This window comes from Zophobas morio, unplaced genomic scaffold, assembly GCF_036711695.1.
Source record: "Zophobas morio isolate AGI-343-1 ecotype UQ-CSIRO unplaced genomic scaffold, CSIRO_AGI_Zmor_V1 ptg000007l, whole genome shotgun sequence".
Lineage (NCBI taxonomy): Eukaryota > Metazoa > Arthropoda > Insecta > Coleoptera > Tenebrionidae > Zophobas > Zophobas morio.
Window position 1 is genome coordinate 6,349,112 of NW_026972112.1, and position 12,300 is coordinate 6,361,411.

Sequence of the window (12,300 nt, forward strand, 5' to 3'; positions counted from 1 at the left end):
TCCATATCTAATACTTCGAAAATTTTGCTCCGGAACCATAAGAGCACTATATTTTTCAAATGAACACGTCGAAATCTATATCTAAGAATTTTTTGTTGATTTTTAGTCAATTTTTCGAAAATATCAAATTTTCAACACTTCTTCCCCACTTACGAAATTTTCGACCTGTTTTCGACAATTTTCAAAAATTACCTAAAGATTTCTCTTACAGATTTCGACCACCAGAAATTATTTTTGACTTCATTTCTTCGAAAAATTCCAAGAATACTTGTATAAAAAATATGAGAATTCTAAGATGGAAGATAGTTCTAATCTGTCTCCGGGACCTAGTTAGCTAAATATCCAGTTGAAAAAAAAAATTTCACGAGATTATTCAATCAGTTTTTTGAAAATTCCTCAGGAAAAAGAGAAAAAAGCTTTATTAGAATTTAAGAAATTTCTGTTTACAGCTATAAACGACGAAGATTTTGAATCTAGTCAAAGAAAATAAAAAGGTAGGAAATTTTTCTAAAAGTATCTGGAACTTCTATGGCTGTCGACACTAGATTGTAAAACATAATAATGACAGAACAAAAAGAAAAGTTAAAAGCAGAAATGAACAAAATGAATAATATTCTTCGGAAATTCCTACCATTCTCGGAATGTTTTTTCCAAAAGTTCAATTTTTCAATATTTTATAAAATTTTGGACCTGTTTTCGCCCACTTTTGAAAATGACCTCAAGCGACTTTTTTGTAGATTTCGGCCTTCAGAACTTATTTTTGGCTTCATTTCTGCAAAAATTGCTACCATTTATCCTGAAGCGTCCTTTTGAAAGATACCAATTTTTGGAATTTTTACTCCGAAACCATAAGAGCACCATATTTTTCAAATGAACACGTCGAAGTCTATGTCTAAGAATTTTTTGTTGATTTTTGGTCAAATTTTCCAAAAGATCAATTTTTCAACACTTCCTTCCCACTTACAAAATTTTCGACCTATTTTAGACAAATTTCAAAAATTACCCAACGATTTCTTTTACCGATTTCGACCACCAGAAGTTATTTTTGGCTTGATTTCTTCGAAAAATTGCTACCGTTTAACCAGAATGGCCATTTCGAAATATACCAATTTTTCAAATTTTTAAAACATTTGGATTTCATACCGAATATTTCGAGAATCTTGTTCTGGAACCATAAAAACATTATATTTTTCAAATGACTAAGTCGAAATCTATATCAAATTTTTTTGTTGATTTTTGAGAAATTTTTCCAAAAGCTCAGATTTTCAACACTCTCTTCTCACTTACGAAATTTTGGACCAATTTTCGACAAATTTGAAAATTTCTTGTGTCGACTACCAGAAGTTATTTTGGACTTCGTTGCTTCGAAAAATTCCTACCATTTTTACCTAAATGAAAAATATTGGAATTCTAGGATGGAAAATATTTCTAATCTGTCTCCCGGACCTTGTCAATCTCCAGTTGAAAAAACAATTGTCAGGAGATTATTCAATCAGTTTTTTGAAAAGTCCCCCGGAGAAACAGAAAAAGCATTAGAAGAATTTAAGAAATTTCTGTTTGCAGTTATAAATGACAAAAATTTTGAATCTTATACAAGAAGAGAAGGTAGATTTTTTTTAGTATCTGGAATCTCTATGGCCGTCGACTTTAGATTACAAAACATAATAATGACAGAAGATAAGGAAAAGTTGGAAGGAGAAATCAACAAAATAAAGAACATTCTTCGAAAATTCCTACAATTTTTTCAGAATAGTCCAAAAAAAATGGCAATTTTTAGAATTTTTAAAAAATTTGAATTACAAACCGAATATTTTGAAAAACATGATCCGGGTCTACAAACACACTATATTTTTCAAATGAGCACGTCGAGATGTACTCGTATATCCCACAATGTTTTCTGATTTTTAGTTAACATTTCCAAAAGCTCAATTTTTCAATAATTTTACCTTTCCAAAATTTTCAACCAGTTTTCGACCACTTTCGAAAATTATCTCAAGCAACTTTATTTGTAGATTTCGACTTCCAAAAGTTATTTTTGGCTTCATTTCTGCAAAAATTGCTAACATTTGTCCGGAAGTGCCCTTTTGAAATATAGCAATTTTTGGAATTTTTAAAATATTTGGATTTCATACCTAAGATTTCTAAAATTTTGCTCCGAAACCATAAGAGCACTATATTTTTCAAATGAACACGTCGAAGTCTATATCTAAGAATTTGTTGTTGATTTTTAGTCAATTTTTCCAAAAGATCAAATTTTCAACACTTCTTCCCCACTTACAAAATTTTCAACAACTTTCGAAAATTACCTAAAGATGTTTTTATCGATTTCCACCATGAGAAATTATTTTTGACTTCATTTCTTCATTTTTCTAGAATACCCATATGAAAAATATGGGAATTCTAGGATGGAAAATAGTTCTAATCCGTCTCCCGGACCTTATCAGCTGAATTTTCAGTTAAAAAAAATGTCAGGAGATTATTCAATCAGTTTTTTTGAAAATTCTCCCGAAGAAACAGAAAAAGCATTACAAGAATTTAAGAAATTTCTGTTTGCAGCTATAAATGACGAACATTTTGAATCTTGTTCAAGAAGAAAAGGTAGAATTTTTTTTAAATTCTGGAATCTCTATAACCATCGACTCTAGATTCCAAAACATAATAATGACAGAAGATAAGGAAAAGTTGAAAGAAGAAATGAACAAAATGAAGAACATTCTTCAAAAATCCCTACTATTTTTCCAGAACAGTCCAAAAAAAATATTTCAATTTTTCGAATTTTTAAAAAATTTGGATTACAAACCGAACATTTTGAGAAACGTGATCCGGGTCTACAAACACACTATATTTTTCAAATGAGCAGGTCGAGATGTATATCCCACAATATTTTTTGATTTTAGATAACATTTTCAAAACCTCTATTTTTCAATACTTTTACCTTTCCAAAATTTTCAACCAGTTTTCGACCAGTATCGAAAATTATCTCAAGCAACTTTTTTGTAGATTTCGAATTCCAGAAGTTATTTTTGGCCTCATTCCTGCAAAAATTGCTACCATTTATCCAAAAGTGCCCTTTTGAAATATAGCAATTTTTAGAATTTTTAAAACATTTGGATTTCATACCTAATATTTCGAATTTTTGCTCCGAAACCATAAGAGCAACATATTTTTCAAATGAACACGTCGAAGTCTATATCTAAGAATTTTTTGTTGATTTTTAGTCAATTTTTCCAAAAGATCAATTTTTCAACACTTCCTTCCCACTTACAAAATTTTCGGCCTATTTTAGACAAATTTCAAAAATTAGATAACGATTTCTTTTATAAATTTCGACCACCAGAAGTTATTTTTGGCTTGATTTCTTCGAAAAATTGCTACCATTTAACCAGAATCGCCATTTCGAAATATACCAATTTTTCAAATTTTTAAAACATTTTGATTTCATATCGAATATTTCGAAAATCTTGTTCTGGAACCATAAAAACATTATATTTTTCAAATGAACATGTCGAAATCTATATCAGATTTTATTGTTGATTTTTGGGTAATTTTTCCAAAAGCTCAGATTTTCAACACTCTCTGATCACTTACGAGATTTTCGACCTATTTTCGACAAATTTGAAAAATTACCCTAAGATTTCTTTTATAAATGTCGACTACCAGAAGTTATTTTGGACTTCGTTGCTTAGAAAAATTCCTACCATTTTTACCCAAATGAAAAATATTGGAATTCTAGGATGAAAAATATTTCTAATCTGTCTCCCGGACCTTGTTAGCTAAATCTTCAGTTGAAAAAACAATTATCAGGAGATTATTCAATCAGTTTTTTGAAAATTCCCCCGGAGAAACAGAAAAAGCATTAGAAGAATTTAAGAAATTTCTGTTTGCAGTTATAAATGACGAACATTTTGAATCTTGTTCAAGAATTTTTTTGTATCTGGAATCTCTATGGCCGTCGACTTTAGATTACAAAACAAAACATAATAATGACAGAAGATAAAGAAAAGTTGAAAGTAGAAATGAACAAAATGAAAAATATCCTTCGAAAATTCCTACCATTTTTTCAGAATAGTCCAGAAAAATGGCAACTTTTAGTATTTTTAAAAAATTTTAATTGCAAAGCAAATACGTTTAAATCTATATCTAAGAATTTTTTGTTGTTAGTATATTTTTCCAAAGCTCAAATTTTCAACACTCCCTCCCCGTCTACGAAATTTTCGACCTGTTTTCGACAACTTTCAAAAATTAGCCAAAGATATATTTAATGATTTCGACTTCCAGGGCTTATTTTTGACTTCATTTCTTCGAAAAATTCCTACCATTTTTCTAGAATACCTATATGAAAAATATGGGAATTCTAGGATGGAAAATAGTTCTAATCGGTCAAAAAAATCTGTTTGCAGCTATAAACGATGAAGATTTTGAATATAATTCAAGAGAAGAAGAAGAAGAAGAAGGTAGGAAATTTTTGAAAAATAGTCAAATATAAGAAAGAATAAATGATGAACGGTTATTGGTAATCAATATAGACGTTGAAAGACACCAAAACGAAGATAAAGAGAAGAGCAATGCTTCAATGGAAAGGAAGAGTGCTTCTGCAAGACTAAGATTAATTTCATTAAGTTCGTAAAAAAAAGAAGAAAAAGAAGTTAAATCTCTGCTATCTTCTGATGGTCAATTGTTAAAGAGAGAAATCGAAGGCTATAAAAGCCGCACTGAAAATTTAGGAACCAACTTCATCAATTTAAATCAAGCTGATTAGTAGTAATTAAACTCACAACATTTTTGATGTTTTATTCAGAAATAAATGTATATTAGATGCGATTTCGTTCTATTTAAATTAAACATCAACATTACATTAAACTAAATTTTAGACACATCTGTTCGGTATGTGGCTAGTAATTTGCATTATCGATTTATTTTAGATGGAACTAGGTCATATTTTTGCCATTTAATGTTACGCCACGTTGAATTTAAATAAAATATCTATTTATAATCGACTGTTGTGCGCTTGGAAAGTTTAACGGCATTTGATGTTTCATTTTTGTACTCTGTCCGGTAATAAATTAGAATAGTTCAAATTTCACATTCAACAACAGAAACTTACTTGGCTGGAGGACCACAAGCTTTCGACGGAGACCCATACTGTATGACAGTGATATCACCACCTTTGATAATATCGGCACCACCAATAAAATGGGGCGAATCTATAGCCTTAGCGCTTAAATCGACTCCAGCATCCAGCTTACACGAAGGAACTTTAGGAAATAGTTCACCCAAAATGCATTGAATGGGCTGCGCAGTAGATTGACTGTAGTCAGTATCACACTGGAAAGTCACACTAGAACCATTAGCGATAGTTAGACCAGCTCTGTAGCCCATCAGGTACTGCCCATTTGAAATCGATGGTAACTGACAGGGGGAAGCTGCGCACTCTGGAAGACTAGTAACGGTCCATTCACCATGCCAACACCTCAGGTTTCGTGGACCCTGTATATTGTAACCTTCCACACAACTAAACTCCACCACTTGCCCATTATCAATTTCCATGGTTTCATTGAGGGGTTCATCAGGATCTATCGTGGTGTTGACAGACAACAAATCTGCCTTTGAGAGCTTGAAGATCCCGTTTTCCGTTGGAGGAACGAAGCATGGTACTGAAAAAACCCACTAGTAACTCGTAACTCAACTTAATTAAACTTACAGATCGAACAGACGGGTTTCATAGGCCTCCATCGTCCTCTGACACACTTCGCAGTCCGATTTTCTGCCATATTCAACCCATACCCTTTTCCACAAGCCATTTTTACTACAGTCCCTGAACTGAAAGTCACGTTAGCGTCCCTTCCGTGTTTCACTATTTCAATGTTAACGTAAGGTTCGCTGGACAGCGGCTCGCAAGGTCCTCTAACCTTATGTTTGGTCTTTTTAATGGCCATTTCTTCGTGTTTCGTGTCTTCCTCTTCATAATTGAACCTATTTTTGTTACCTCTTCGCAAACTCAGCTGCGAATTGGAGCTTTTGTGCGAAGTTCCGAAAGCCCGACTGCTGCTGCCACCTTTGAGTCCGCGCTTGAACCGTCTCAAAGCTTGTTGGCGGTTAAGCTCCCTCACAACACTTTGGTCCTCTTTCAAATGCGTGTTAATATAATTATGGACGTATCTTTTCTCCCTCTTTCCGTAAATCAGCTTATGATGTCGAATGAAAGCTCGTTTATACTTCTCCATTACTATTGATCGTCTCCGTCTGTTCCATCGCAGCCTCGGATGCTGTCCCAGAAGACATCTAAAAATTGTCTCGTTTAGCGGTTAGCGAGTGGGGCTATTTGTATTACTTGGGTAGTTGAGAGGGGCTCCAATTGCCTCCGACGCAAGTCGCACCAGGCGGACCTTCCGCTAACACGTAGCCTTTGTCACAATCGTACATGATTTGTTTGTTGTTGGTGACTTTTCGAACGTAGGGGCGGTAGTCGTAGAGACCCATATTGCCGACTAATAGAATTTTACCGTTGGAAACTGAGCCTGGATATGGGCAATAAACTGGAAAGTAAATTTATGTTTTTATCAACCACGGGTTACACGGTGGTTATTGGAAATGTATAAAAGTTAATGGCAGGAAAGTTATTGATGCATGCATTTTGTGCTGATAGCGCACGCGAGGGCATAATCAGCAGATAGGGTGAAATGTTTTTGCTTCGACGACAGTTTAAAAAAAAATCGAAATACAACTTGAAACATCAAGACTTTTTCAGCATTAATAAAAGGGTAGCAAAGTTAGTCAAACTAGTTTAACCCTTTTCACACACGTGTCAAAAGCTAAACACCATTTTGTTGCTAAACAAATTCTTTTGTAGTCAGTTTTATAGCGTGATCTACAACAATCAAACAAGCTTGGTGGATGATGGTTACTCTAAATAAAAGAGCAAAACGACCGAGTACCTTCCTCACATTTAGGTATTTCTCCAGTCCAGTTGCCAAAAGAGCACTCTACCAACGGATGACCTTTAATCTGGAATCCGTCTTTGCACTTGAACCTTGCCTTCATGCTGTGGTCCATTTTCGGGGCAATTACCATTCCATTTTTAGGTGGTCTTGGTAGATGCTTGCATCTTTAAAATGTGTACTCGTTATTTTCTTATTTTACTAAATATCAATATTAATTAGATAGGTACCTTGCAGGTTCACACTTCGGAATCTGAGTCCATGTACCATTGTTACAAGAAACTGGTGACATGCTTGCTAGGAATTCGTACTGTTGTTCGCAGTGTACTTCAAGTTCTTCTCCGTGTTGTACTACAGTGGATGTCATCGCTGTATCATTTCTTGACAATAGAATGACTTGTCCTTGACTAACATGTGGTACTACGCAAGGTGCTGTAATAACAACAGAACAGCGTCGTGAAAAGGATAGTAAACCATGAATTACAAGTAATGCATTACTTCAGTTACATTTTTACTTGTAATTTTCTTTTGTTTAACTTTTCTAGTTACAATAAAGTTTTGTTTCGTTAAAAAAATTGACGTCTATGGTGTATTTCGAAAAAATGGACCCTATATACGACGATATGCCCCCGCAGCTACGCTGCACATTTATGTAGAACATACCATGCTTGAGTAATGTAATTCGGAAAAAGGAAAATTTATTATGTCCCTGTTAGTGTCATTTAGCTCAGTTAGTTATTGTACTCAGAAAAAATCGTTTGTCAGACTACTACTACTCTTCTAATTCTTAAGTGGCTAAGTTTGTGAACGACGACAATTAATTTTACAAAAAGTGGAAAAACAGAAATTCTTTAAAATTTGTATACATCTAATATTTAGAATACATTGTAGAACGGATACGGCTCTGTTCAGTTGTAGCCTACTGCTCGAAGGAAGAAATTTATAGTTTTATTAACGAGGGGATTCAAGCTGTCTAACTTTTGGAATTTAATATTTTTCTAGCAGACAAAAAATGTTCTTATTATAATTGATCATTTTATCTTTGATACGTTTTTCATATCTTTCTCCTCTCGTTCTTTCCCATTAACTGTGCCTCCTTTCAATATTTTTTCTATGACAACAAGATTTTTCTATTTTTACAAGTATTTAAACATATTATATTGGTTGATTTTTTAAATTTATGCTCTAGTTGGCCATAACGCTTACGTCGTCTTGAACATTATTAAATAAAAAAAACAGACCGAATTTTTCTGAAATTCGGTAACGTTAACACTGAAAAAAAAAGTTGAAGGTTGTTTTGTTTTTGTATACATTAAAGTAAATATAGATAATACCAGTAATAGTCTAAGAAACTAAATGGCCTCCTTGGCTAAGGCATCCAAATTTTTTTAATGACACTATACCGGGTGTATGGAAAATGGCCGATTAACTCTCCGCTACGCTCTTGACAATTAACTGGTGAGTCTGGGAAAAACAGTAAAAAAATCCTTCCCACTTTTTGCTGGAGTTACAATGATTTTAAAATTCGTGCTTTTGCTACGTTTAACAACTAAACAGCACATAATTTTTAGTTAATATTTCTCTCGCCCATGACCATGTTTAAATACCATTTCAGCTAGAATGTACAAAAATATGGTCGTGTTGTTTCTGTAATAATTTGATAAAATTCGATTTTTGCCTGATATAAAGCGAAGGTACAAATCAGCAAAAATCCAGTATGCAGGTAAAAAGTTTTCAAAACTATATCTTTAAAATGTTTGCAGTTAATTTTAAATCTCCTGGTGTTTTATTTTCGGATAAATTTAAAGGAAACTGGTGTTTTGATTGTGAACAAATCTGTTGAGTTTTTAGTGTTTTATTTTTTACAAAATTGAAAACGTCTTGAGTGCCGCAGTTTTTTTGGAGTTTTAACTCCTTTCTTTTCGTTTTATAGAACACGCATACGGCGCGCGCCGGAAGAGGATGTCGATTTCGACACCAACACCGACACCGACTCCGACACCGGTCTGAACTGAGTCTGAACACAGGCATGTAACACCGCGCTATATTTTTATACAATATTATAATAATAATTAGATATTTCTATATGATGAATAAATAAAAAATGTATATTTTATAATAAACAACAATTGACAATACACTTTAATTAACCCAATCATCATTTTGTCAAAAAATACAAATGCAACATATTTTTGGTTTTTATTATTTTTTAAAAGAAAATTAATGACTTCACCGCGGATACGTGTTTAATTTATATAAACTGACAACGCAGAATTAAAACTCCATCCGTGCGTCCCTGGGTCGACGCACTCTTTTTCTTTTTTTTATATTATTCGGGAGACTCATGGTATATTATTTTGGAAACCCATGAAGATTTTTTTTTAACTATTTAAAACAATTTTGGGGGACTTTGGTGTTGTATTTTTGGAAAATTCTGATCCGACTTCTGCTACCTGTGTTTGAGTTAATTTTGAGACCCCGTTTGTTTTTTGAAAAATTTAAAACAATCTTGAGGTTCTAGGTATTCCTGTTTGCAAAGACTTTGAAAGTGCTTTGGAGCCTCTAGTGTCTTTTTTTTAATAATTTAATTAAATTTCTTAGAGGATACGTCGTTTGCTAAAATCAGTCTTATCTTAGCAGGTACTAGCCCCACCCGCCCGCCTTTTATTTTCATAGAGAATATGTCATTTGCTAAAATCAGTCTTCACAGGTACTAGCCCCACCGACCCGTCCTCTCTTTTCTTAGAGGGTACCTCATTTGCCAAAGTCAGTCTTATCTTACCAGGTACTAGCCCCTAAGTTATAAATGTCTTACTAATTTTTTTTGTTATGGTTATTGTCCTAAAAAAAATAAAAAGTGGATTTCAGTCACCATCGTTACTAAGAAATCAGAAAGTAAACTGAGGTCTTCATATATATATCATCAAGAATTTTTTTATATTTTTAGGACTCCCGAAATCCCCGTACTTAACGTACTGAAGAGTTAATTCGCCCGGTATATATATTTTTGAGATTCTTGTAAATTCATTAATATATGTTACTTTAATCACCCATACAGGACATTGCCTATGATTCGAATGCACTATGTTAAGAAAATACACTTTGCTAACTACGAATGAAAAATTCATGACGATTGATATAGAGACAGATGGGTGGGACTTCTCTTTTTTACTTAACACATTTAGTTTTTTTGTATACCAGTTTTACTTAAGAACATATTTCACGTGGTAATTTCTCGTAGAAAAATACGGATTTTGCAATTCAGCTCCGCCCCTCGGTTTACGTTGAATAAAAAAATCATCCGAATTGAGATAGGGCGGGTGGGCGGGGCTTATATTTTGCCTGTTTCTCTTAATATACATAGCCATCTTGTCACAACAGGAACTTAGAACATGGTTAAAATGATAAAATGGTAACATTTTAGCAAGGAAATATAGATTTCCTAATTATGGGGCGGACCCTAATTGCAAAATCGATATTTCCTTGCACAAATTTACCATTTTAAACATGTTTTAAGTTTTATGTTGTGAAAAGAAGTCTACACATATTAAAACAAAAAGACAAAATGTAGGCCCGCCCACCCGCCCTGTCTCTATTGTGATGATTTTTTTATTCGCCGTGAACCAAGAGGGCGAAGCTTAAGTGCAAAATATTTATTTCTTTACAAGAAATTAAAAACATGATTTTGAGAATCGTGCCAAAATATTGAGCCCGCCAACCCACCCCATCTCAATTGAAATGATTTTTTTATTCTTAGAAACTTAAAATACGTTCAAAATGGTAAATTTTTGTAGGAAATATGGATTAAAACTTCAGTACTATTTAGGATCAGGGCAGGTATGGGTAGGGCTGAATTTTTCGCTTTTATTTTTCCTTAATATACGTAGTCATCTTTCCAGAACAAGATATCTTAAACACGTTTAAAATGGCAAATTCTTGTGCACCTATGATAGGAAACGGATTAAGAGTTGCTCCAAAAATATGAATGCATTTATAAAGGGCAAGACTATGTTTATATTCCTAGTGAATTTTCCATTCGAAAATGTTCCAAACAATATGGTTGTTTCAGCAAGGACATTATGTCAATTCCAACACGTGCAGTGTAATACTAATAATAAAACACTAAGGTGTACGGATCTTGAGATTTGATAAATAAAAAGTATACATAATAGCGGTGACAGTGTAAGAAACAAAAAAACTCGCATGTTACATTCGAACGTGCGCGATTTTTGCGTTACAAGTCCGAAAATGAACGTTTGACGCGCTAAGTTAACGTATAATTTTGTATGAACTCCATTTATTTTAGTACAAAAGGTTGCTACATAATTTCGATTATTTTGTGAAAATTTGGATGGCTCGGAGAAAATCTCAAGGCGGATTCATAAATAACAAATACAGGAATATGTTATTTTATAAAATATAAGTCCTACAAAATTTTGCAAGGGTGACTCAAAAATACGCATGCACAATAATATCAAATGCAATTCAATTACAAAAATGTATTTGTTCTTTATTTCCTCAGTAGTAATTTAAAGTTAATTGTGTTTTATTAATATCATAAAACCTCAATTAAAAACCAGGACAGACGTAAAAGCAAACAACGAGGATAAACCCCTAGGAGTGACGAACGAGTCAGTTTGTGAATTTCCACAATTAAAATTTTCCACAAAAAGTAGAAACTACTGCTACTTCAAACCATTCAGTAAAAGAATTTGTTTAAACACATTAACAAGAAAAGCGAATGAAAAAAGTAACAAAAAATTACTTAAAAAAGGTAAAATACAACCTAAAAAAACTAAACAATACGTAAAAAATATGACCTAAGTGGCAGTTAAATAAAAGAGTGAGGATGGAAGTTGATATAAACACACAAAAATTTGCCAACCATCCAATAAAAGAACGTAAAATGTGTGAATAATAAAATTTTTTCTTCGTCTATTCACGATCTAGTATCAAATTGAATATTATAACTTTGTTTTCCGTTATTATAAGAATTTTGATTAAAAAAATAAAAACTGAGAATTATTGAAACACGATTCTGTTAAATTAATTATTATTAGAGAGCGGATTTCTAGGTTTAATGCTTTTTGTGAAAAATGTAAGCACTTCAAAACTTTTTTATATCTGTAACTATGATACAATTGGAAGTCATTTGACACATTTTTTTTATGCTTATTTGCTTTTTTTTCAATTTTATGCATATTAAAACTTATATGCTTATTTAATGCTTTTTTCGACGAATATGAGTTTTAATGCATATTTTGTTCAAATGCCGGCCTTGTCGGGATGACAAATACTTGTTAGTTAGCCGTATCGTATCGTATGCATTTTACCTGGACTTGACCATTGAAGTACACTTACT

General features: G+C 32.8%; 1 protein-coding gene across 6 annotated transcripts in view; it reads right to left on the bottom strand.

The window, feature by feature from the left end:
• Nucleotides 1-12,300, bottom strand: part of LOC135124378 (sushi, von Willebrand factor type A, EGF and pentraxin domain-containing protein 1) — a 142,115-nt gene that overhangs the window by 3,089 nt on the left and 126,726 nt on the right. For 4 of the 6 annotated variants that reach the window (XM_064049410.1, XM_064049407.1, XM_064049406.1 and 1 more), the window contains exons 9-13: nt 7,169-7,370; nt 6,936-7,105; nt 6,332-6,536; nt 5,702-6,282; nt 5,105-5,654 (exon numbers count right to left, since the gene is read on the bottom strand). In XM_064049410.1, the coding sequence (XP_063905480.1) occupies nt 5,105-5,654; nt 5,702-6,282; nt 6,332-6,536; nt 6,936-7,105; nt 7,169-7,370 (1,708 nt within the window). The remainder of the gene's footprint in view (nt 1-5,104; nt 5,655-5,701; nt 6,283-6,331; nt 6,537-6,935; nt 7,106-7,168; nt 7,371-12,300) is intronic. The other 2 variants (XM_064049408.1, XM_064049409.1) reach the window with 2 other exon arrangements.